This window comes from Xenopus laevis, chromosome 8S (assembly GCF_017654675.1).
Source record: "Xenopus laevis strain J_2021 chromosome 8S, Xenopus_laevis_v10.1, whole genome shotgun sequence".
Lineage (NCBI taxonomy): Eukaryota > Metazoa > Chordata > Amphibia > Anura > Pipidae > Xenopus > Xenopus laevis.
In genome coordinates this window covers 79,824,018-79,846,423 of record NC_054386.1, presented here as the reverse complement: position 1 = coordinate 79,846,423, position 22,406 = coordinate 79,824,018, and the positions used below count along the sequence as shown (strand labels likewise).

Sequence of the window (22,406 nt, the reverse complement as noted above, 5' to 3'; positions counted from 1 at the left end):
GCTTGGAGGCAAGTTTTGGTTGTATAAAAACAGGTGTACTGCCAAACAGAGACTCAATGTAGGTTTACAATCCACATAGGGGCTACTAAATGGTCAATCACAGCCCTTATTTGGCACCTCAGGAACAATTTTTATGCTAGTGTTGCTCCCCAACTCCTTTTAATTCTGAATGTTGCTCACAGTTTCTAAAGGTTGAGGATGCCTCTTCTAGATTATCTACTGCAGTCAACAGAGACATAAAATCTGAGGGATATTAGTTGGTTGAAATGCAGAGCAACTCATCTCTGAAGAATGTACTTGTGTATGCAGTTAAGACCTGGGTACCAGGAGTTTCCACCTTTTCTGGTAAAAATAAATAGCCTTCCTGTCTTTGTTGTCTTTCATTACTATTAGTAATATTGGTATAATTCTTACCATCCAGATGACAGACCTATGGGTAGCTGGAAAAGCCATCACCATTGCAGAAAGAGTTAACACCTTTAAATGTCAATTGAAACTCTACAGCAGTGATCCCCAACCAGTGGCTCGTGAGTGACGTGTTGCACACCAACCCATGGAATGTTGCTCCCAGGGGCCTCAAAGCAAGGTGATTATTTTTGAATACCTTCCTACACAGAACAACTTTTCAACTGATTCTTTATTTGGTATGTTTTAGAATATTTAGTAGTTGTATTTTCCTATTTCCAGTGTGCAGCTGAAAATACTATAAAGATGCCAGGGTCACTGACCTGGCAACCAATAAACAAAGTGGCAGTTTGCATTTTTAATGATAAACAGATTATGCTGATTGGAGCCACATTCCAGAGGATATAAAGCGAAGCAAGATCCTATGTACAAGTTATTCTGAATTGAGAAAGCCAGTTGAATGACTGGTGAAACGTCTTCAAGAAAAAACACAGCAAGTCCAGTTGATTTGACTTTTTTCGATAGATGAATTTTTAAGATCATAATAGATCTGCAAACTTGGCATTCTATATTCTTCCCACTAGAGGGCGCTATATAACAGTTTTGAAAAAATGGTCTTGCAAAAGCCATGCAGTGTTATGCAAGTTTTCATTAGTGCTAGTCCAGGTTCTTCTCAAATAAATCAAAACAAATGTGAACACTGGAAGCACTCACAGATCGGGAAAGGATCCTGACATGGATATATTTATCCACCACTTCATTAACAGCTGAAGCCGAGGCACAGATCTCTAACTGTCTCCTAGCAGGCTCCCAACTGGATGAACCAGCACCACCTTAAACTCAACCTAACAAAAACAATCGTGACGCAGATCCAGCTCGACAGCCCCCCCCCCCAGCCTCGTTGCCCAGGGGGCTATCATCCCTTCTGACTATCTGCGAAGGCGGCAAAAGCTGCCGATGCAGAGAGAAGGGCTCGGCTGCAGCAGAACGTACGATGTACGTTCTTGGCAGCCTGAGCCCTAAACCGTCAGCACGTATGCCGTACGTGCTTGGTGGTTAAAGGGTTAATGCACATCCCTTGTCTCCTTTTCAATGATAATTTTGTATCAGTGCAAGTGCATATATTTTCAAAAACAGCGGTTTTTAGTTAAAAGCTATGATCATAAAATTGTCAAGCCACCATACTACTTTAGGCGGAACTTCCCTGCATGGTTGCATCTAATGGGAATAGTGTTTCCTGACCAAATCAATGGTTTTGCAGGGCTTAATCATCCCCCGCCATCAGGGTCGGACTGGGTGGCTTGGGGCCCACCGGGGCTACTGCCCCAGGGCCCCCCTCCGGCCGCCGCTGCCGCTCCAGAGTGCTGCAGGGGGTTAGTGCGCATGCGCACTGTGCCCCGTTTGTGGGCATGCGCAGATATTGTATTCTACCGCGACCCCGAACAAAGTGGGGTCGCGCCGCCCCACTAAGTAGCAGATCTGGGCCGGCGGGGCCCACAAGAGCCCGGGGCCCACCGGGTTTTTTCCCGGTGTCCCGCCGGCCCAGTCCGACACTGTCCGCCATTAGCTTTTATTGGAGAGAGATCGCCAAGATCATAAATCTCATGGTTTCACAGGTAGGGTCGCCACCTTTTTTGTTGAATAATTCCAGCCTTCGGGTTGGGTGGGCCGATCCTTATGTGGTTCAGGGAAAGGTATCACCAAATAAATCCAAGCTGGTGATTTACCAGCTGGGCTGGATGGGCAAACCTATTCTAAGGCTTTGAAAAGTGAGAGATTGCCCAGACCAGCACCCAATTTTAAAGGTATAAGACCACCATTAAAGAGACTCATATTAGGGGTGCTAGAACCACATGGATGTTTGGCCATTTTTCCTGCAGAATAACGCTAATAGTAGTACAGAAATACTGGGTGTTGGTCTGGGTGATCCCTTTACAAACTTAGGCATTTCTAACCTTCATTCTAAATACCTAAGAAAGTTTTTTTTTTCAGTCTAAGCATTGTGATACCACACAGTTCATCAACAAAAAGCAAACCATATTAAATGTCTGAGGTTTAAAGGAACCGTGACATCAAAAAATTACATTTTCATTTATTTTTACGTTACACACTTAAATTTGTTGGTGTTACTGTTCCTTTAAATAACATAGATTCCCCTAGGCCTGGCTCTGAGGTCAGGTACTGTGTATAATCTGTTTCAAAATGAGTCTATATTTTAATTTCAAGGAATAATCCAAGTGATTTTCCTGAGGAAGATCATAGTTGTGATCTCAAAGTTGGAAATATTTTACAGCTGCAACCAAAACACAGTTTTTATGCTACATTTCTACCAAAAAATTAACTTAACTGGCTTGATTAAATTAAAAAAAACTTTATTTATATACATTTAGGCTCCTGGTGTTATCTACATTGCTGTCATGGAGTAGACTGCAAATGACATGAACACAAACGCACATGTTTAGATGAAAGGAAGAGTTCAGTGCAAGACTTTGTCTATTGGATCACTGTCACATCAACATTGAGATTCTCAGTTGTCACCCAGTTACGTAACTCACATCAAAGCCACCAGGGCCCATTTCTGTTGCCATATTATGGTAACAATTATTCAGTTTTATTACATTTAGAACCAGATTTATCAAAGGTTGAGGTGAATTTTCGAATGAAAAAAATTCAATTTCGAGCTATTTTTTGTGTAGTTCAACTAGGGAATAGTTCAAATTTGATTTGAATCTGAAAACAATTAGAATATCGAAATTTATCATGTACTGTCTCTTTAAAAATTCAACTTCGACCATTCGCCATCTAAAACCTGCCAAATTGCTGTTTTAGCCTATGGGGACCTCCTAGAACCTATCTGAAGTCAATTGGTGGACTATGAGAAATCAACTTTTTTTTGGGAAAAACTTAGAATCAAATTCGATCGAATGCGCTATTACTTTGGTTCGTATGATTCGAATTCGCCCGAATACGGACCTATTTGATCAAAAACGGACCTATTAGACCAAAAAAAAACTTCGACTTAATTTAGGTTGATCTTTTTGAATTCTAATTTTCGAAGTTTTTTCAATTCGAAATTCAACCCTTGATAATTATGCCCCTTAGAGGCACATTTATCAAGGGTCGAATTTCGAGTTTCTTAAAACTCCCATATATTTGAAATTCTGCCAATTGAAGTTTATTTATAAAATCGAAATTAGATCAAACGCGATTCAAGTTTTTTCTCCGAAAAAACTTGAATGTCAGGAAGGCTGCAAACATTTCCAAATTGATCCCTGGACCTCTCCCATTGACTTAAACAGCAGTTCGGCAGGTTTTAGGTGGCGAATACTCAAATTCTTAAAGGGCCAGAGTATGATAAATCACAAAAATCGAACTCAATTTTTTTAACAAACTTGAATTAAGTTTGGATAACTCCCTAGTCGAATTTGACAGTTTTGACAGTTTTGAATTCAAAAAGATCAACCGAAATTAAGTCAAAGTTTTTTTCATTCGAATAGGTCCGTTTTTGATCGAATAGGTCCGAATTCGGCCGAATTCGAATTGTACGAATATAAGGAATAGCGCATTCAATCAAATTCGATTCGAAGTTTTTCCCCCAAAAAAACTTCGATCTTTCAAAGTCCACCAATTGATTCCAAATAGGTTCTAGGTCCCCGGCAGTTTTTTTTGAATTTTTTTCAAATCTGAATCGAATTTGGATTATTCCCCAGTCGAAGTACACAAAAATATCTCGAAATTCGAATTTTTTACATTCGAAAATTCACCTTGACCTTTGATAAATCTGCCCCTTAATAAATCTGCCCCTTAAAATCATATCAAAAATTGGAAAAACTTGTATTGAATATATGCAAACAACAAATCCACTACATGTGTTCAGTGCAATTACTTCATTGCTAATGCTTATTTGTGTCCAAAAAAATAAATTGACAAATCCCAACTTTATGTCTGATAGACCTTATGAAAATCTAGGGTCTCCTTATAAAGGGCAACAAGCTGAAAATGAATCTTTGACCCACGCATTATAGCAGCCAAGAGAAGATGCTTTTGGCAGAAGAGGTAGTAAAACGCAATATCCATGCAACAAGAAAGTCATGGACAAGTTTTTGGTTGCCAGCTTAATTAAGAACGGAAGCTCAGAATAAAAAACACATCACACAATATCATGAAATTGCAGAATTGTGTAATAATTACACACATTGAGATAAAATAAATATTTTTTTCCACAGATTTTTTTAGTCCTTCTTTGCTAGTTCACACTCTCTCTTGACACGTGAGAAAGGTCCCAGTTCCTTGCAGAATATAAAATCCCAGAGCACTCTCCCCCATGATGTGTGGTATGGAAGGGTGTCGTAATACTCCGGAGCGATTTTACGGACCTGAATAGAATAAATAAGAAAAGTTTTAGGTAAAATTGAACATACAATTCATCACATAAATGGGGTACTTATACCCTCTGATGTCTTTCTCCTGACATTCAGCTCTTTGTTTCTATAATGTCTCCTTTTATATTGTCTTTCCTTTCTCATCTATTGTTTCTTATCCCCTTCTTATAAACTCACTCCTTCTACAGCTTTTTCTCTCTCATCTCCTCAGCCTCTATTTTCCCTATCCTTTTTCTTCAGTTTAATTTTTGTTCCTTTTTTTCGTATTTCTCTGCTCCTTTCTATTTTCTTTTTTCATCCCTATACTATTCTCTCAACTATATGTTTTTAATTCTGCTCTTCAGTTTTCCTTCCCCCTTTCTACTGCTCTCCTATTCTGCAATATCCATTTGTCCTGCCCCATTATTTACTGCATTTTCTGATAACCTTCCCACCTTTTTAATTTTTCATATTCTTGACTCTTCACCTTCCTTTCTTTTGCACTCTAATCCTCCCTTACATACATCATCATCCTCATATACAACCAGAAAGTTATGCAGTGCTTTACATTTATATACAATAAGGGGCAGATTTATCAAGGGTCGAATTTCGAAGTGAAAAAAACTGCAAATTCGACCATCGAATAGGGTAGTCCGACATTCGAAGTCGAAGGATTTTTAATATCGTACAATCGTAGTTCGAATTGTCTGATCGTACGATTTAATCGTACGATCGTATGATTTTACAAACAAATCCTTCGACTTCTCGAAACTCGAAGCCAAATACTGGCTATAGGTTCTATAGGTTCTAGGAGGTCCTCATAGGCTAACATAGCAATTCGGCGAAGTGTCGAGGTTTTTTAAAGAGACAGTACTTCGATTTTCAAATGGTCGAATTTGTGAAGTATTTTCAATTTGAATCAAAGTCGAATTTGGCCTATTCGATGGTCGAAGTACCCAAAAATTACTCACTTTGACCTTTCATAAATTTGCCCATAAATAAATACAGAATAAAATTTGCATCAGAGGGTCCTGCTTAAAAGTGCTTACAATTAGGGATGCACCGAATCCATTATTTTGGATTCAGCCTAACCCCTGAATACTTTGCAAAAGATTCAGCCGAATTCCCGAACCTAATTTGCATATGCAAAGGGGTGGGAAGGGGAAAACATTTCTAACTTCCTTGTTTTGTGACAAAAAGTCACGCGATATCCCTCCCCGCCCATAATTTGTATATGTAAATTAGGATTCAGATTCGGTTCGGCCGGGCAGAAGGATTCGCCCGAATCCGAATCCTGCTGATAAAGGCCGAATCCTGAACTGAATCCTGGATTTGGTGCATCCCTACTTCCAATCCACTGTATATTCTTCTACTTTTTCCTTCTCCACGCTTCTTTTAGAAACCCTTTTATGCTCTCCATGTTTTCTTTTTTATGCTGCCCCTTATCTGCTTTTGTTCTTCTTACCCCGAATCTCTACTATAACAAATCCTGGGCAAATGTTCTGCTCTGCTGCAAATTATAATATGATATACAGCCACAAGGACAATTACACTTAGCCATAGTTAGCTGGGCAGAAAAAAAACATTCATTTAAGGTACTTGTCAACCTGCACTCCTATTGAATTCAGTGCAGCTCCAAACCATTCTGTAGTGCCAGGTTCCCACATAATAGGGCACTTGGAAAATCAGAAATGACAGCAATTGAATTTGGAAAAGTTTTCACTGCAATTGCAATTAAAATTGCCCTTATTTATTAAAGGGTTGGTTCACTTTTAATATGTTATAGAATGGCTAATTCTAAGCAACTTTTCAATTGGTCTTCTTATTTTATTGTAGTTTTATTGTAGTTTAAATCACTTGCCTTTTTCTGCGGACTCTTTACAGTTTTCAAAAGGGGGTCACTGACCCCATCTAAAAACAAATATTCTTTAAAGCTACATTGATATTGCTACTTTTTATTACTCATCTTTCTATTCAGGTCCTCTTCTATTCGTATGCCAGCCTCTTATTCAAATCAATGCATGGTTGCTAGGGTAATTTGGATCCTAGCAACCAGATTGCAGAAACTGCAAACTAGAGTGCTGCTGAATAAAAAGCTAAATAACTCAAAAACCACAAATAATAAAAAATGAAAACCAATTATAAATTGTCTCAGAATATCTTTCTCTACATTATAATAAAAGGTAACTGAAAGGCGAACAACCCCTTTAAGTGTAAAAACCATGACGAGGATTTCAGATTTTTGTTTGCTAAAAATTGTCCAAAAAAACTCAAATTTTTAGACGCTTTCAAGGTATTTGCATTGTATAGCGAATCGTTCAGCACGTCAGATATTTTAAAAATTCCTTGACATTTGTGGTTTTAGAGAATGTGAGTTTTGTTGTGGTTTCAAAAACCTCTGAAACCACTAAAAATGAGAATGTTGATAAATAAGCCTCCATGTATTTGTTTGATGACTATGAGGTTCTTTCATATTCACATTTACTGATTCGTGAAATTCCCCGTGTTTATTCCAAGCCCTCCGTTCTGGTTTGGGAACAATTGTTGCAGGGGACCAGTACACAGTTTTAGCCTGCTATTTAAGTGATTTCAGGAGGAAGTAGATTCATTTTTTATACCTAAACCAGACAGATTATTTGTTAATAATGAGAAAATAAAAATGCAATCAGCAAAGTGAAAGGCAAGATGGATAACTGTTTGACAGAAAGGTTCCCATAATGCCTCTTTGTCCAATGACTTGACTGAACTTTGGAGCTTGATCTGTTACTATTAGAAACCAGTTATTTAGTAACTATGATATGTTACACACAGCCATGTCGATTATATTAGAGTTTTATTCTTAATCACTAACAGACATAGTTATAGGGTGTACTGGGTAATTACCATTTGTTTTACTCTCAGCAATTACATTACAATATTTAATTACCATAACATTTATTAACCCCTTTTGTGTGTCTTCTACTCACTACAAAATACTTCAGCTGTTTAAAGACATTATTTGCTTACTATGTATATATATATATATATATATACTATTATGAGGCTTTCTCAGAAGCTCTGTCTTAGAATTACTGTGCCAGCATCTTGATATGCAGATGTCATTTTCATTGAGTTACCACTCTGTATATTGCTTTCTGCGACCCCTTTGATTAGAATTTTTGCTTTTTCCTCGTAAATGGAAGTATGCAGCTGTTTACACAGTTTAAGCTTGAGGGAGTATTGAGAAAAAGGAAGAGGAAAAGTTAACCCTTGAGATTGCACCACCCCATCCAGGAGCCTTGACACCCACGGAACAAGGTTAAAACTTAACTTTTACTGCTAATTAATTAAAAAAAGATTGGTCCAGAGAAGCATTTAAAACCAAGTTAGACACAGGGAGACAATGAACCCTGATCAGGTAAAGTAAAATTTAACACTCCTGGGTCAAATGCAACGCTAATGTATAGAGTCTGCAGTGAGCCACTCCAGTTTGCACTGAGTAACTACAATGGCGTGGTATAATACACAATTACGATACTTGCATAAAGCAAAACCAAAACAAGGGTCTCACAGGCTGTGAACAATATGAGTAACCTCTCAGTTTTCCCCTTGTTACATCCACCACCCAATAATTCGTAGTCTGAACAGGTCCGTCACCTATTCACCATCAAACATACCCCCCCCGTTGCTAGCGAGGAATTGCTATGTCTAGGTGGCATCAAAAATGGACCCACTGATTAATGATACAGAGTCTATGGCTGTGCTTTGTCGGCGTGAGTTTAAGCTACCCAGGCAGCAGTTCTGTAGATTGCCCACCCCTTCACCCACAGAGATTCCCTCCCATTCGTGGAGCAAAGCGGTGACCTGAAAGATTATTGGTGATTCAGTCACCCTGCCTAACCAAACTAAAATGCGCCTAGGGCACCCAGCTGTGCTGCACTTTCCAAATTAGGTGGGCCACCCTTGACAGCGTGCAAGCTGAACCCAAAGCGATGAAGTCCCAAGGTGCCTAAGACCCGACCACCAATTGTATTTTTAATTTGTATGGGGGGGGGCCTGGCCACCATTTTTCTTTTCTATGGGCCACTGACCACCAATGTTTTTTTTACCAGTAAGGGGAGCTGGCCACCAATGTTTTTTTTTACCTTGTAGGGGGAACCCAGGCCACTAGGGATGAGCGATTTTTTTCACAGAGTTTCGCCATGGATATTATGCCCATAGACTCCAATGGGAGAAAAAATATGTTGTGTGTCAACCGATGTTTTTTTCTAGAGGGGGACCCTGGTCACTGATGGGGTTTTAGCACCTATGATTGTGTGACTTTTTTACTGTGTGATGTCTAGGCCAGGTCCTGTGGCAATGGGTGGGGCCCAGGGGGGCCAAGAAATTTTTGTTCTACCGCGATTTGCGATGGCGGCTCTGGTTACCACACACCTATGCAGTGAAGTACACAAAAAAATCCATTGCACAGAAAAGCAGAAACTAATGAACCAAAGCATTTTATGAACGGCGCACACAGGAGCACATGTACATTTGCCAAAATGTTACTGGCTAATGTTATTAATAAGGAATAAAGATAATAATTTAGGTAGGCAAGTATTTTTTTCCCCGAAAAGTTGAAGACTCTAACCCCATTATAGTAGGTAAGCTTCTAGAATCACTTCTGCCCCCCCTCTCGCTGAACTAGTATAGCGGAATTTCTGTTTAAAAAGTTACCACAGGCGTTTTTTGCTGCCCCTGGTAAGTGGCTGCTTTAACTTTTCCTTCTCCTTTAATATAAAAAATATTTTTAAAACAGATTTAAACATGAAAATAGTTTATGCCCTCCTTTAATCTGAAGCTGCCCCCCATTCACTTAAAACAAGTAAATTGAATGGGGGGGGGGTGGAGTGGAAACAAGTGAAAGGAAGGCATCATGGAGGTCATGAACCTAAAGAAAAACTATACCCCCAAAATGAACACTTAACCAACAGTTTATATCATATTAAGTGGCATATTAAAGAATCTTACCAAACTGGTCTATATATTTAAGCAAATCTTGCCCTTTTACATCTCTTGCCTTGAACCACCATTTCGTGACCCTATCTGTGCTGCCTCAGAGATCACCTGACCAGAAATACTACAACTCTAACTGTAACAGGAAGAAGTGTGGAAGCAAAAGACACAACTCTGTCTGTTAATTGGCTCATGTGACCTAACAAGTATGGTTTGTTGGTATGTTTGTGTGCACCGTGAATTTTACAATCCCAGGGGGTGGCCCTTATTTTTTAAAATGGCAATTTTCTATTTATGATTACTCAATGGCACATACTAGTAGAAAAATATATTATTATGAAAATGGTTGTTTTACATATGAGCTGTTTTAGGCAATATCTTTTTATAGAAACCTGCATTGTGTGTAGGGGGGTATAGTTTTCCTTTAAAGTACATTCAGATCAATATTGTTGCCAACTGAAATATACAAAGCAAGACACTATGGAGACATCAGACAAAAGCTTATACAGGCCATAGAAGTTCTATACAAAACAAACAGCCCTACAAGTTTGTAACTGAAATGTACAAACCATTATGGCTTTTTACTGTTGTGATAATGTATGTATTCTTACACAGAAAACCATACTGATATTTCATGTTCTCCCTAGCCTCATTATTCCAATTCTCTTCTGTAACACAAGGAGCCAGTTCTGTTCCATGTTTCATTTGTTGTACAACCTGTTCTTCCACAAATGTGCAACCAGCCATAGATCTTAGAACAAAACCACTTCATGTGCTCTCTTTGTACAATAGCGTTTCTATGATATATACATTTTTAATTATGACAATTGTGTTTTTATATTATCAAAGCATGATTGGGGAGAAACTATAATTTGTCACTTTCTCTATTAAATACAGTGGGGGTCATTTATAAACACTGGGCAAATTTGCACCTGGGCAGTAACCACAGCAACAAATCAGATGTTTGCTTTCAGTGTTCAGCAGATGGCTGAAAGAAGCTAATTACTGATTGGTTGCTATGGGTTACTGCCCAGGTGCAAATTGACCCAGTGTTTATAAATGGGACCCAGTGAAACCTATTTTAACTACCCTGATTTTAAGTTTCCCCACATTTTAAATTTTTTATTTGTGGTCCCACCAGTTTATAATGCATTTCAATTGGTGCAGTTCCATGATTTTAATTAATGTTTTCCCGGATTTTACAGCAATTTTTTTCCTGATGTATCCAAAAACTGTTTTTTTCTCTATGAATATTATTAGTGAATTAAAGGTTTAAAATACTAACCAGATGCATACTTTGCCATAGTTCTGCCTGTAAATGGCCAATTCCAATTATTCTGCCCCTTATATAGTCCTGCACCAATCACTTGTTGCTTTAGGTTGTGTATGTGCCTTTGTATCTCAAAGTAAAACAGGACTCCTGTGCTTATATCCTTTCAGTACTTGAAGAAAAAGTTACTTTAACACATTTCCCTGATTTTACATTTTCCCGGATTTTACATAATTTCCTGGTCCCCTGAAAAACGGAAAATGGGGGTTCTACTGTACTCCCATAGCCTAGATAAGTTGATAGGGTATAAGAGTATTTTTGGCAAAATGATAAACCCTTTGATAAATATGTCCCGTAGCTAAAACTACTTCATAGGGTTTCTCTCAGTGTTCTGCAAAGTGCAACAAAAAGTGCAAATGACTGTGTTGTATACACACAATGCAACATTTCCAAAATTCTAGCATCATTTTGCACCAGATACTTCGGCTGAACACAAGGCGATCAGGACCGATTCACCACCAGGCGATGACACGCATACGACGTGTCGGAAGTGCAGAATATAATGGGACTGATCGAGAAATCGCAGGTACAAACTACATGTATCTAACTGTCGGATGTGAACGCCACACCCTGCTTCTTCATCCGACAGTCAGATACATGTAGTTTGTACCTACAATTTCTAGATCAGCCCCATTATATTCTGCATTTCCGACACGTCACATGTGCATCATTGCCTGTCGACGAATCGATCCCGATCGCCTTGTTAAGTTCAGCTGTTAGTTGCAAGGATTTGTTCTTGTTAGTAATTTGAGCACAAATTGGTGCATTCCCCAGTAAATCTGGTCCCTGAGAATGACATGGGTATGTCTTCATTTTAAGTACCATCTTTTGTTTAAATTCACATTTATCTTGTATTATCACAAGTAATACAAAAGTTGCCTGTTAAAGTTACCAAGTCACTTAATGGCAAAATTATTTATTTTGGAACAGTGCCGTAACTAGAGTGTGCCAGGCCACCCTGCAAAAAAACCTTCAGAGAGGCCACTCCTATCCCCACCCTCCCGCCCACTTCCTGCCCCGCCCTCATCCCGCCTCTGCCCCACGTCCCCTTCCTTGCGGATAAGAGAGAGGCTGGGGAGGAGAGGGTTTTCTTATTAGCTATAGAGGAAGCAGACCCCACAGTCTGGGACCCTCCTGTTCCCCGGGCCCCCCTGTGATTGCAGGGTCTGCTTCCTCTATAGTTACACCACTGCTTTGGAAAGCTAACCAGTCTAAGGCACCAGGCATAACATGGAGAAGTGTAAGAGACACCTACCCTTCTGGACCCTTACACAATACAGATGGAAGTCTGTTTTTGGCGTTTTTACAGAGCAGTAGGACTATTTGGACATTACTACTGCACACTCATTTGCCTGATTAAGTGCAAAATCTTGCTTTTGACATTTCTGGGGGTTTAGGCAGGCATAATTACATTCTGGGGGAAATGCTGTGTATTTATTACTGTATGCAGAATGCAAGCACTTGGCAAGTTTAACACAATGAACAGAAAAAAGGCATCACAGTGTTTCTGCAAATTGAGCAACAAAACACTATATCATTGAAAACACGCACTGTATCATTCATCAGACAATGAGCATTGAAAAGTAACCTGATATAAACAATGCAAAACACAGAAAACCAATGGCTTGTTTAAAAGACATATCAAATATTTTAGTAATTGCCTGCAGAGAGCCATTTGCAATAAAAAAGGCTGTGTTACTCAATTGTTTCATTACGCAAGGATAACTTAACACTCACATTAATCCTTCCTGCAACCGGCCGTTAGTGTAACACAGTTTAAAGATATATCTGTGTGGATCAACTGATATACAAATCATTTTTATTTGCCAGCATTGTTATTGAAAAGCAGTTCATTCTTGCTGTATTATAAGTACATTGTAACGTAACACTGAGGGGCACATTTACTAAGCTTGAGTGAAGGATTCGAAGTAAAAAAAATTCAAATTTCGAAATATTTTTTTGGGTACTTCGACCATCGAATAGGCTACTACGACCTTCGACTACGACTTCAACTAAAAATCGTTCGACTACTCGACCATTCGATAGTCTAAGTACTGTCTCTTTAAAAAAAACTTCGACTACATACTTTCGGCAGTTTAAACCTACCGAGGTACAATGTTAGCCTATGGGGACCTTCCCCATCACTTTTCTAAGGTTTTTTTGATCGAAGGAAAATCCTTCGATCGTTCGATCGATTTCATTGTTTGATCTAATGATTTTTCCTTCGATCGTTCGATCGTAGGATTTGCAGTAAATCCTTCGAATTCGATATTTGAATTCGTAGGATTTTACTTCGAGGGTCGAATTCGAGGATTTATTAACCCTCGATATTCGACCCTTAGTAAATGTGCCCCTGAGAGTGTAGGCCAAGTTGAAAAAATAGATACTTGTCATGTTCAGCTAGGGTTGCCACCTTTTCTGGAAAAAATACCTGCCTTCCTATATATTTATCTTTTTTCCTTATTAATAACATTGGGATCAACCATCATTTTTACCAGCCAGGTCAGTAAAATACCAGCCAGGTGGCAACCCTATGTTCAGCCCTTCAGTTCCTGAGATAGAATGTATGGCGTATTGTTTAGTGACTCATATGTCACTAAACTGATCTTTGGACAGTAGTCATGACTAATAAGATGCTATCCAATTGTGTAGGGGCTCTGTAGAATGTCAAGCTAGTGTTGCTAAAAGTGTGTAAAATTGTTGCTTTATTATAGATTAGGGGAGTAATTATAGAGGAAACAGACTGCTGGGATGGGGAGGCTGACTCATCCGTTAGAAGGTTTATAAAAATGCTATTTCCAAAGTTTAGTGGAGTTTGCTTGCTTGGCCTTACTGGCGATGGACAGTAACAACAAAAAATAAAAGCATTTTAAAGGAATGAAAATATAATGAACTGTTACTCGGCATTGGTAAAAGTTATGTGTTTGCCAAGGGCGCTCCGAGAATGAGGCGAGTTGAGGCACTCGCCTCAGGTGGCAGGGCCCTCCTGGTTGCCGCTCCTGATAACTAAGAGCCGAATTTCTGTTTTTCAACCCGGAAATTCGGCCTTCTAGTGCAGAGAGTGCAATTGCGACGTGGACCCCCCTGAAGGTAAGCGCCATGGGGAGGCAGGGGGCAGCAAAAACTAAGGCCGTCTGGGGCAGCAAATTGGGCAGGATCGCCCCCTGGTGTTTTCTTTTGAAAGAGAAAAATAGTATATGTAATTAAGCTCTGTTAGAGTGGGCTGAATGCTACATAAGGGTGGCTGTTGATGGTATTGTAATAAATGGTTTAACTTTGCCACTTGTTATGTAACCCATAGCAACCAATCCAATCAGCAGAAAGCATTTAGTGGTCAGCTGTTTGAAAACAAATCTCTGATTGGGCGCTATGGGTTACTAGATATAAGCAAAGGTGTGGTTCCCCTTTAAGTAAATTTGTAGTATATTATAGATTAGATGCCAATTCTATACTACTTTCCAATTGGTCTTTGTTATTTATTTTTTGTCGTTTTTTTTAATGATTTAAATATTATTATTATCTACTTTATTATCTGACTTTCCAGCTTTCAAATGGGGATCATTGACCCCATCTAAAAAACAAGTGCTCTGTAAGGCTACTGTATTGTTATTGCTACTTTTTATTATGAGAATGTTTTATAATACGAGTATGTTTCATAGCCTTTCAAAAACATAAAGGGGAAAATTTACTTATGGTCGAATATCGAGGGTTAATTAATTAATGATATTCAACTGTCGAAGTTAAATCCTTCGACTTCGAATATCGAAGTCGAAGGATTTACGTCAATTCGTTCGAAAAATCGTTCGATTCTAAGGATTTTAATCCATCGATCGAACGATTTTTCTTTGACCAAAAAAAGATTGCAAAGCCTATGGGGACCTTCCCCATAGGCTAACATTGACTTTGGTAGGTTTTAGGTGGTGAACTAGGGGGGTCTAAGTTTTTTTTTAAAGAGACAGTACTTCGACTATCGAATGGTCGAATAGTGGAACGATTTTTAGTTCGAATCGTTCGATTTGAAGGTCGAAGTAGCCCATTCGATGGTCGAAGTAGCCAAAAAAAAACATTCGAAATTCGAAGTTTTTTTTATTCTATTCCTTCACTCGAGCTAAGTAAATGGGCCCCATAGTGTTCAGCTATAAAATGTCCTGATATTGGGTGGAAGCCCATGGAAAGGCATGAACCAGCAATCAAGTATGCCACAGGTTTCAGTCCCCATAGGTAATTTTATACTACTTTTCAATTGGTCTTTGTTATTTATTTTTTTAAGTTTTTTTTAATTATTTAAATATTATTATTATTATCTTCTTCTGACTTTCCATCTTTCAAATGGGGGGTCATTGACCCTATCTAATAAACAAATGCTCTGTAAGGCTACACATTTATTGTTATTGCTACTTTTTATTACTCCTCTTTCTATTCAGGCCCTCTCCTATTCAATTTCCAGTTTCTTATTCAAGTCAGCTCATGGTTGCTAGGGTAGTGTGAACCCTAGCAACCAGATTGCTGAACTTGCAAACTGAATAAATAACTCAAAACCACAAATAAAAACAAAAAGAAAACCAATTGCAAATTGTCTTTGAATATGTCTCTCTGCATCATACTAAAAGTGAGTTTAAAGGTGAAGTCTTGCTTAAATACTCATTATATTAGCCCAAATGTTTTATTGCTTTCTATTCTTATTTATTTGGCAACTAGAGAAAATGATGAACTTTTTACAAACTCTGGTCAAACATTTTTCCATGTACATTAATAAATGCTTATGGTTTAATGCATGTTTTTATGAAGAATCCCATATGATGCTGTGGGTATAAAGTCTAGCTGTTGATGAAGGCTAGAATAGTGTTAAAAAGATGTGTTAGACTAATAAAATGCTATCCATACAGAATTATTTACCAAGTAGCTGCTGCAGCCCAGGAAACCTTGAAAAACCCGCTGAGAAATAGACCTTAGTTACTGCGATATAGATAAAGTAATTAGAGGAGCTGCTATGGTCTGATAGTATATTACTCTTTTTCTGTCATTATAAACTATGATTTCTATAAAGTTATATTTTAACCCAGATCACTACATCATCCTGCCTGGAAGAAGCAATGTTAGCTCTAATTCATACCAGTGTTTTCTTACCAGTGGAAGTTTGCTCCCAGGGATGCTTGGAAAGTCATGATGTTCCATGTGGTAGCCAACGTTGAAAGTCAGCAAATTGAGTGGTCCATAGTACGAGTATGTTTCATATCCTTTCAAAAACATATAGTGTTCAGCTATAAAATGTCCTGATATTGGGTGGAAGCCCATGGAGAGGCATGAACCAGCAATCAAGTACGCCACAGGTTTCAGTCCCCATAGGTAATATATCATCAGGTCAAAGCTAAACTGAAACAGAGCATTTATTATCTCTAGCTGAGTGATGGGTTTGGGGTTCACATAAAGTGGACGCAGGACATACAGCAGAGGTTGTATTACTATCCAAAGGACCTTGCGCATGGGGGTACAGAAAAAACGTCCCTCAAAGTCTGTTGGGATATCCACATCCAAGCTATCCCCACCCAAATAACGGTGATGGTCAATATGGTACTTTTTAAAAGATGTGGAATAGGGCACACCAATAGGTAGGTTAGCAAACATGCCAAAGAAGCGGTTCCAGCGTGCTGATTTGTTTCCAAAGGCTACATTGTGGGAGATATCATGGATTGCGAGGGTAAGTGAGTGATTTATTACACCCCCAAATGCATAAGACCAGAAAAGTAGCCACTTCCAAGGTAGATCACGGACGATAAAACATGACAGTATCTGGACCAAAACCATGAAAGAAACAATCCATTTGAAGTGTGGGTCGGGTCCCATTAGGTTCTTGATCTGAGGATATTTCGCTATAAGGATAAACATAAAAACATTATGACTATAATTCAGTTTTTGTGCAGTTCATTTTACATTCCTAAATTAACCCAAAACGAACAGAAAATCATATTAAGACGTTTTATTACAAAAAAAATGTAGTGTTACAAATTCTCTCCCCTTATGAACTTTATATTTCTTGAATAAATGCCACTGTTGAAAGATTTGCTGTGTATGACATATTGACATATTGGGGGACCTAGAAGTCAGAAAATTGATACTTACCAAGTATTTCTTTCCTCCTATCTGAATGAGGCTGGTCTGTGTAGACCCACTCAAAGTTACTCCTTACAACCGTGTTACCCATATTGTGTTTACAAGGATCATCCAACAAAGTTTTAGTAAATGAACCTCTTAACCTAAAAAAAGATAGAAATATGTTATCAAAAATAGCTTTGAAAAGTAACAATTATAAAAGTAATTGAGGGAAATGGGAAATAGTTGAAATCAACCCATGACTCCTTAGGTCTTGCTGAACTCCCAGCATGCTTTGCCAGTAGTCTCTACCAGTAATGTGACTGCACAGTTTATCTGCTCATTCACTTGTTGAGTCTTTAGCAGTGTAGAGCTTTAGAATGGCTCTGGTGTTAAAGGAGAACTAAACCCCCTTTCTGATAAAACCCCACACCCCCTACCCTCCATAGACCCCCTCCCTGCTCCCCTCCACGCACAGGAATTAACACAAGTAAATACCCCATAGCCGGTAATTACTCCTTTTTGCAGAGTCAACGCAGCAGAGCTCAGGGGGACCATCTTTAGCCGATTCTTTAATCTTCGGGTCTTCTTCCATCACTTCGTTAATTTTCGTCACTTTCAGCGCGTGCGCATTTGTAGAAAACTGGGACAATGCTCCAACTGCGCAAAGGTCGATACAGAGCTTACTTAGGGAGATTACTGAACTGGCTAAAGATGGCACCCCTGAGTTCCACTGTGCTTAATCTGCAACAAGGGGTAATTACCGGCTGTGTAGGGGGAGCAGGAAGGGGGGACTATGGAGGGTAGGGGTTTTTATTAAAAAAGGGGTTTAGTTCTCCTTTAAATATAGAAACTTGTGTGAGATTAGTTGCATTCAGTAATGTTTTAAAATAATATTTCTTTATTTTGTTTGTTTTTTCCCTTATAATAAAATCGATAGCCAAATAGTCAAATGAAAATGCTTTTGAAGGAAAAAAGTTACAGAGACACTACACCTTACAATTATATTTTAAATAGTTGCAGAGAAAAACAGAACTACAGTTCCAACGCCCACGGGCTTAGCAATGCACTGCTACACACTCAAAGCTTGTGAAGAATGTTATAGTTTATTTAGTAAACAGAACATTTAGTATCTGTGTGTTTCCATTTATACCTGTGAGTTGCCATACTAGATAGATCTGTAGTAGCAACCTAGAAAATTATCTATAGACAATAGTGATTGCATTCATTATTTTATAGACTGTATAACTTTTTAGGATTCCTAGATTAGCTTCCTGCAAGGCATGCTCCCCCTCAAATTTATACTTTACTACCTATCAGGGAAAAAACTAATGAAACATGAATGAAGTCTTCAGTACGATAATGCATTCCTGAAATATCCAAATCATAATGCAAAGTAACACAATAAGTCTAACTACTAAGACTCAACACCTAGGGGGGAATTCACAAAAGTGTTGATATTGAGACAAAATAAAAGCGGAGATAGAAAAATTAATTTACAGAATATTCTGCTTCTGTTACTTTTATTAATGTTTTCATATGAAATACTGGCGAATAATAGTACAGGTTAAAATGATTGATTATTAACATTTATTTATATAGCGCCAGCATATTTCGCAGCGCTGTACAATGTATTAGATTGCATAGTAAAATTATATTCTCAGTCCCCCATGATTTCAGTTACGGACCTCAAAAATCTTTAGGAGGGGGAATTATCCCATTTTTGGAGTAAATGTGGTGGTAAACTAGTGTAAAATACTTTCGCCATATTCATAAAACTGGCACTTTTCATTTTTTAGTGAAAGAAAGACAGTTTACAGATAATTTTATGAATTTGTCTTTCAAACGACATAAAATGGTGCAAAAACGGCATTTTGAACAACATTTTCTCCCAACATTGGAGTCGGGAATAAAGCTCGGTATAACTCTTCCTCGTGTGTCAGATCAACTCTAAAATTATCTGCTCTGCTTTGGTTCATCCAATCTTCATTTCACACCTCTGGTAGGTGTCCAATTGGGGAATTATTATCATATTAATAGGGATGAGCATTTTATAGTCAGGGCAAAAGTTGTTGTCTTACCCTATAGGTATAAAAGCCTCATTAACAAAACAAGTAGAACACTCATTACATGAAAAAAGTGTATTTTATACAATTGTAACTCACACTTGCGTTATTTTACTAGTGTTAGCTTAATCAATGAGGCAATATTAGCAACTTAAGTGAATATATTATATAAATCTAAAGGAAAAGTAAAGCTTCCCAGCCGATATTCTTGTTTTAGCAGACACTTGACCTAAAATAATAAAATTATTTTTGATACAAATCCCAATATTATGCAAAATAGCATTTTTTTGTATTAAGACCCTTATATCTTGTTACAGAAGTGGAATTATCGTAGGTAAAATAACCCCTTCCCCTGGAATTTCAATTTGATGTCTGACTGACAGGTTTAGTAAGAGCTAAAGACAAATTCAGGAAAAAAATGTTGTTAAAATGTTGCGAAAAAAACAAAATCTGAAAACTGTCTCTTGAAAAGACAAATTCATAAAAGTGGAGATAGAGGTTTGTGAATTTGGTGGGAAATCCGCCATTTTTTTGTTCTGTACATGAAAACTGAAAGGAACAAATTTCAGATATAGAGAAATATATTTGTAGAGTCTAGGTTTACAAATTCAATGATTCTAAAATGTCAGCAGATGGATTCATCTGGGCCCCAGCCTCTCAGATACATAATTACTTAATTTGATGTAACCAGCCATTCCATATTTAATTAGGGAGAAGTCAAGATTTTACTTGCTGAAATTAGATGTAATCAGGAAAAACTTTCTCCTACTTAAGATTTATATAACGTATGTACAGTGTTCACTTTTATCACTTTTACATTCATACTTCATATGCAATAGGACACCTATTTTACATTTTTCAAGGGACCAGAATTAGGGATGCATCGAATCCACTATTTTGGATTCGGCCGAACCCCCGAATCCTTTGTGAAAGAGTCGGCCGAATACCGAACCAAATCCGGACCCTAATTTGCATATGCAAATTAGGGGTTGAAAGGGGGAAATATTTTTTACTTCCTTGTTTTGTGACAAAAAGTCACGGGATTTCCCTCCCCGCCCCTAATTTGCATATGCAATTTAGTATTCGGATCAGTCGGGAAGAAGGATCGGCCGAATCAGAATCCTGCTGAAAAAGGCCGAAACCTGACTGAATCCTGGATTCGGTGCATCCCTAACCAGAATATCTGCTACTAGTCCCAGAAAATGAGTTTACATTTTTTTTTTCCAATTGCTAGGGTAAGTAGAAACAGTAGTATTATATCCAGTAGCTTATAGTGTACACCATTAAATACACATTCACAACTATAATGCAGAAAGCAGATTGATCAATATTAGCATTATTATGAAGGAATGGAACAGTTTTTTTTTTACTTACATAACAAAATTTTTCTATATAGAATACAAAACACTGGATTGGAAATGCAGTTTCTATTCTAAGTACATTACCTGTAACCTGCTGCTGGGCCAGTCACTCTGCTTAGAATGAGAGAAGAAGAAACTGGAAAGTTTTGTGGTTGTGTCAAGAAGGAGGGGAAGACCTCTCTCACCTTGTTCCATGTACTATGATAGGATCCGCCCTTTGTGCCCACAGAAAAACCTATGACAGATAAGATAAGTATGTGACTACAGGTAGAACCTGTATATCTTCTGACTTAGCGGATACTCCCTAGAGAACGTCACAAGCTAAAACCTGTCACCTGCTGAACCTGTTCGGCCACAACCTGTGTGCAGATAAATTGTGTCTGGCAGTGGGATGAAAGCACCTGCCTTTGAACATGTGCTCAGCTTTTTTGGATTAGATATACAGCGACAGTTACAAAATGAAATGAGTCTTCTATTAATTCAGCAAATATTCATTTCTGTGAAAGTATTGGCCAAAATGACCAAACAAACAAGGGTGAGCACACATCTATCCATCATTTCATATCACCCAAATTTGCTGGCACAGATTCCATTTTTGACAATTATCTGCAAAAATGCACATTTCAGGCTAAAGGTCAATTCAGTTATTTGAAATTCGATGTAAGAACCCAGAATATACTGTACATCTAGAGCAATTTCCCAGGTTTACTCTTTGCTAATGGATTCCCCTTCCGATGTCACACCGTCTTATACACAATCATGGGAAAAAGACCTTTCCTGCCACATATCTCATGCAAAATGGGCCAAAATTTGGGACTCACTTAGACACCTTTGTCCAAATATTAGTATAAAGGAAACAGCATATAAGGTAGTCATGAGATGGTATACTACTCCACTACAAAAACAAAAATACCTACCGAACTGCCCAGATATGTGTTTTAGAAATTGTTCGGTGAGTGGGACATACTTTCATACATGGTGGACTTGCCAAATTGTGTCTAATATCTGGAGGGAAACATTTCAAATAGCCTCTCAGGTCTTTGATATGCAGCTTGTTCCGGATCCAAAGAAATGCTCTTCTATGTCTTCCAACTAGGAAACTTACTAAACAACAGAATAAACTATTTTCCCAAATCCTTACAGCAGCTAGATGGACAATCGCATTAGACTGGCTATCACCAACTTTGTCATTAGAGCAAATGAAATCCAGAATGGACCACATACAATCATTGTCCTACTCATCGGAGTCCCATAAACAAATATGGGATCCCTGGGAAAACTACAAAAAAAGGAGTACAGGCTGACAAACTATCAACGCCACAAATAGTGCTACCCAACTCCAACTCTGATACAGTTCCAAGGTAATGTGTGCTCTATTATTCAAATTGCACTAGCATATTCCTGACCTAACTAATCCATGCTTAGTACACGTGTAGCCCCGGAATTAAGAGCGATCATTTGATCTACCATTTATACAATAGCATTAAGTGCTTTTAACATGTAAATCCAGTGAAAAAGTGATGGTAATTTTTTTTTTTCTGTTCCCCCTCTCCCATTTTTTTTTTAAATTGAAATACATGTTGATAGTAACATGGTTCATTGTATCTTTATGTGAAATCAGTTAAAGAGAAATAAAAAAAGGGTAAATTCAGGGCTATCTGATGACCCCCTGTATATTCAACAAAGTTAGTGGGGCTCTGCCCCAGGCTGGCAAAATTTGTAATGGCTGGATTAAAAACACAGTGGGGCTCAGTTACAAAAACTGGGCAGTTTTGCTACTGGCAGTAATCCATAGCAACCCTCAGTGACTACATGCCAA

The 22,406-nt window shown here is 38.2% G+C and overlaps 1 protein-coding gene across 1 annotated transcript; it reads right to left on the bottom strand.

Annotated features, from left to right (window-relative positions):
- Positions 1 to 4,568: 4,568 nt before the first annotated feature.
- On the bottom strand, positions 4,569 to 20,820 carry degs3.S (degenerative spermatocyte homolog 3, lipid desaturase S homeolog). Its single transcript, XM_018233178.2, has 4 exons — positions 20,672 to 20,820; positions 17,191 to 17,324; positions 16,198 to 16,940; positions 4,569 to 4,781 (listed from the first exon to the last, which is right to left on the bottom strand). Exons 2-4 carry the CDS (start codon positions 17,270 to 17,272, stop codon positions 4,638 to 4,640), a joined length of 969 nt encoding a protein of 322 aa, XP_018088667.1. The 5' UTR covers positions 17,273 to 17,324; positions 20,672 to 20,820; the 3' UTR covers positions 4,569 to 4,637.
- Positions 20,821 to 22,406: the final 1,586 nt, after the last annotated feature.

What these genes read in the sequence shown, in the direction of transcription:
- degs3.S (XM_018233178.2), bottom strand. Translation starts at nt 17,272, where the DNA reads ATGGGTAACACGGTTGTAAGGAGTAACTTTGAGTGGGTCTACACAGAC. An exon ending in TAGGAGGAAAGAAATACTTG is followed by an intron (nt 16,941 to 17,190) that starts GTAAGTATCAAT and finishes TTATCCTTATAG; the next exon opens with CGAAATATCCTCAGATCAAG. An exon ending in CTGGGAGCAAACTTCCACTG is followed by an intron (nt 4,782 to 16,197) that starts GTAAGAAAACAC and finishes TATTCTATTCAG; the next exon opens with GTCCGTAAAATCGCTCCGGA.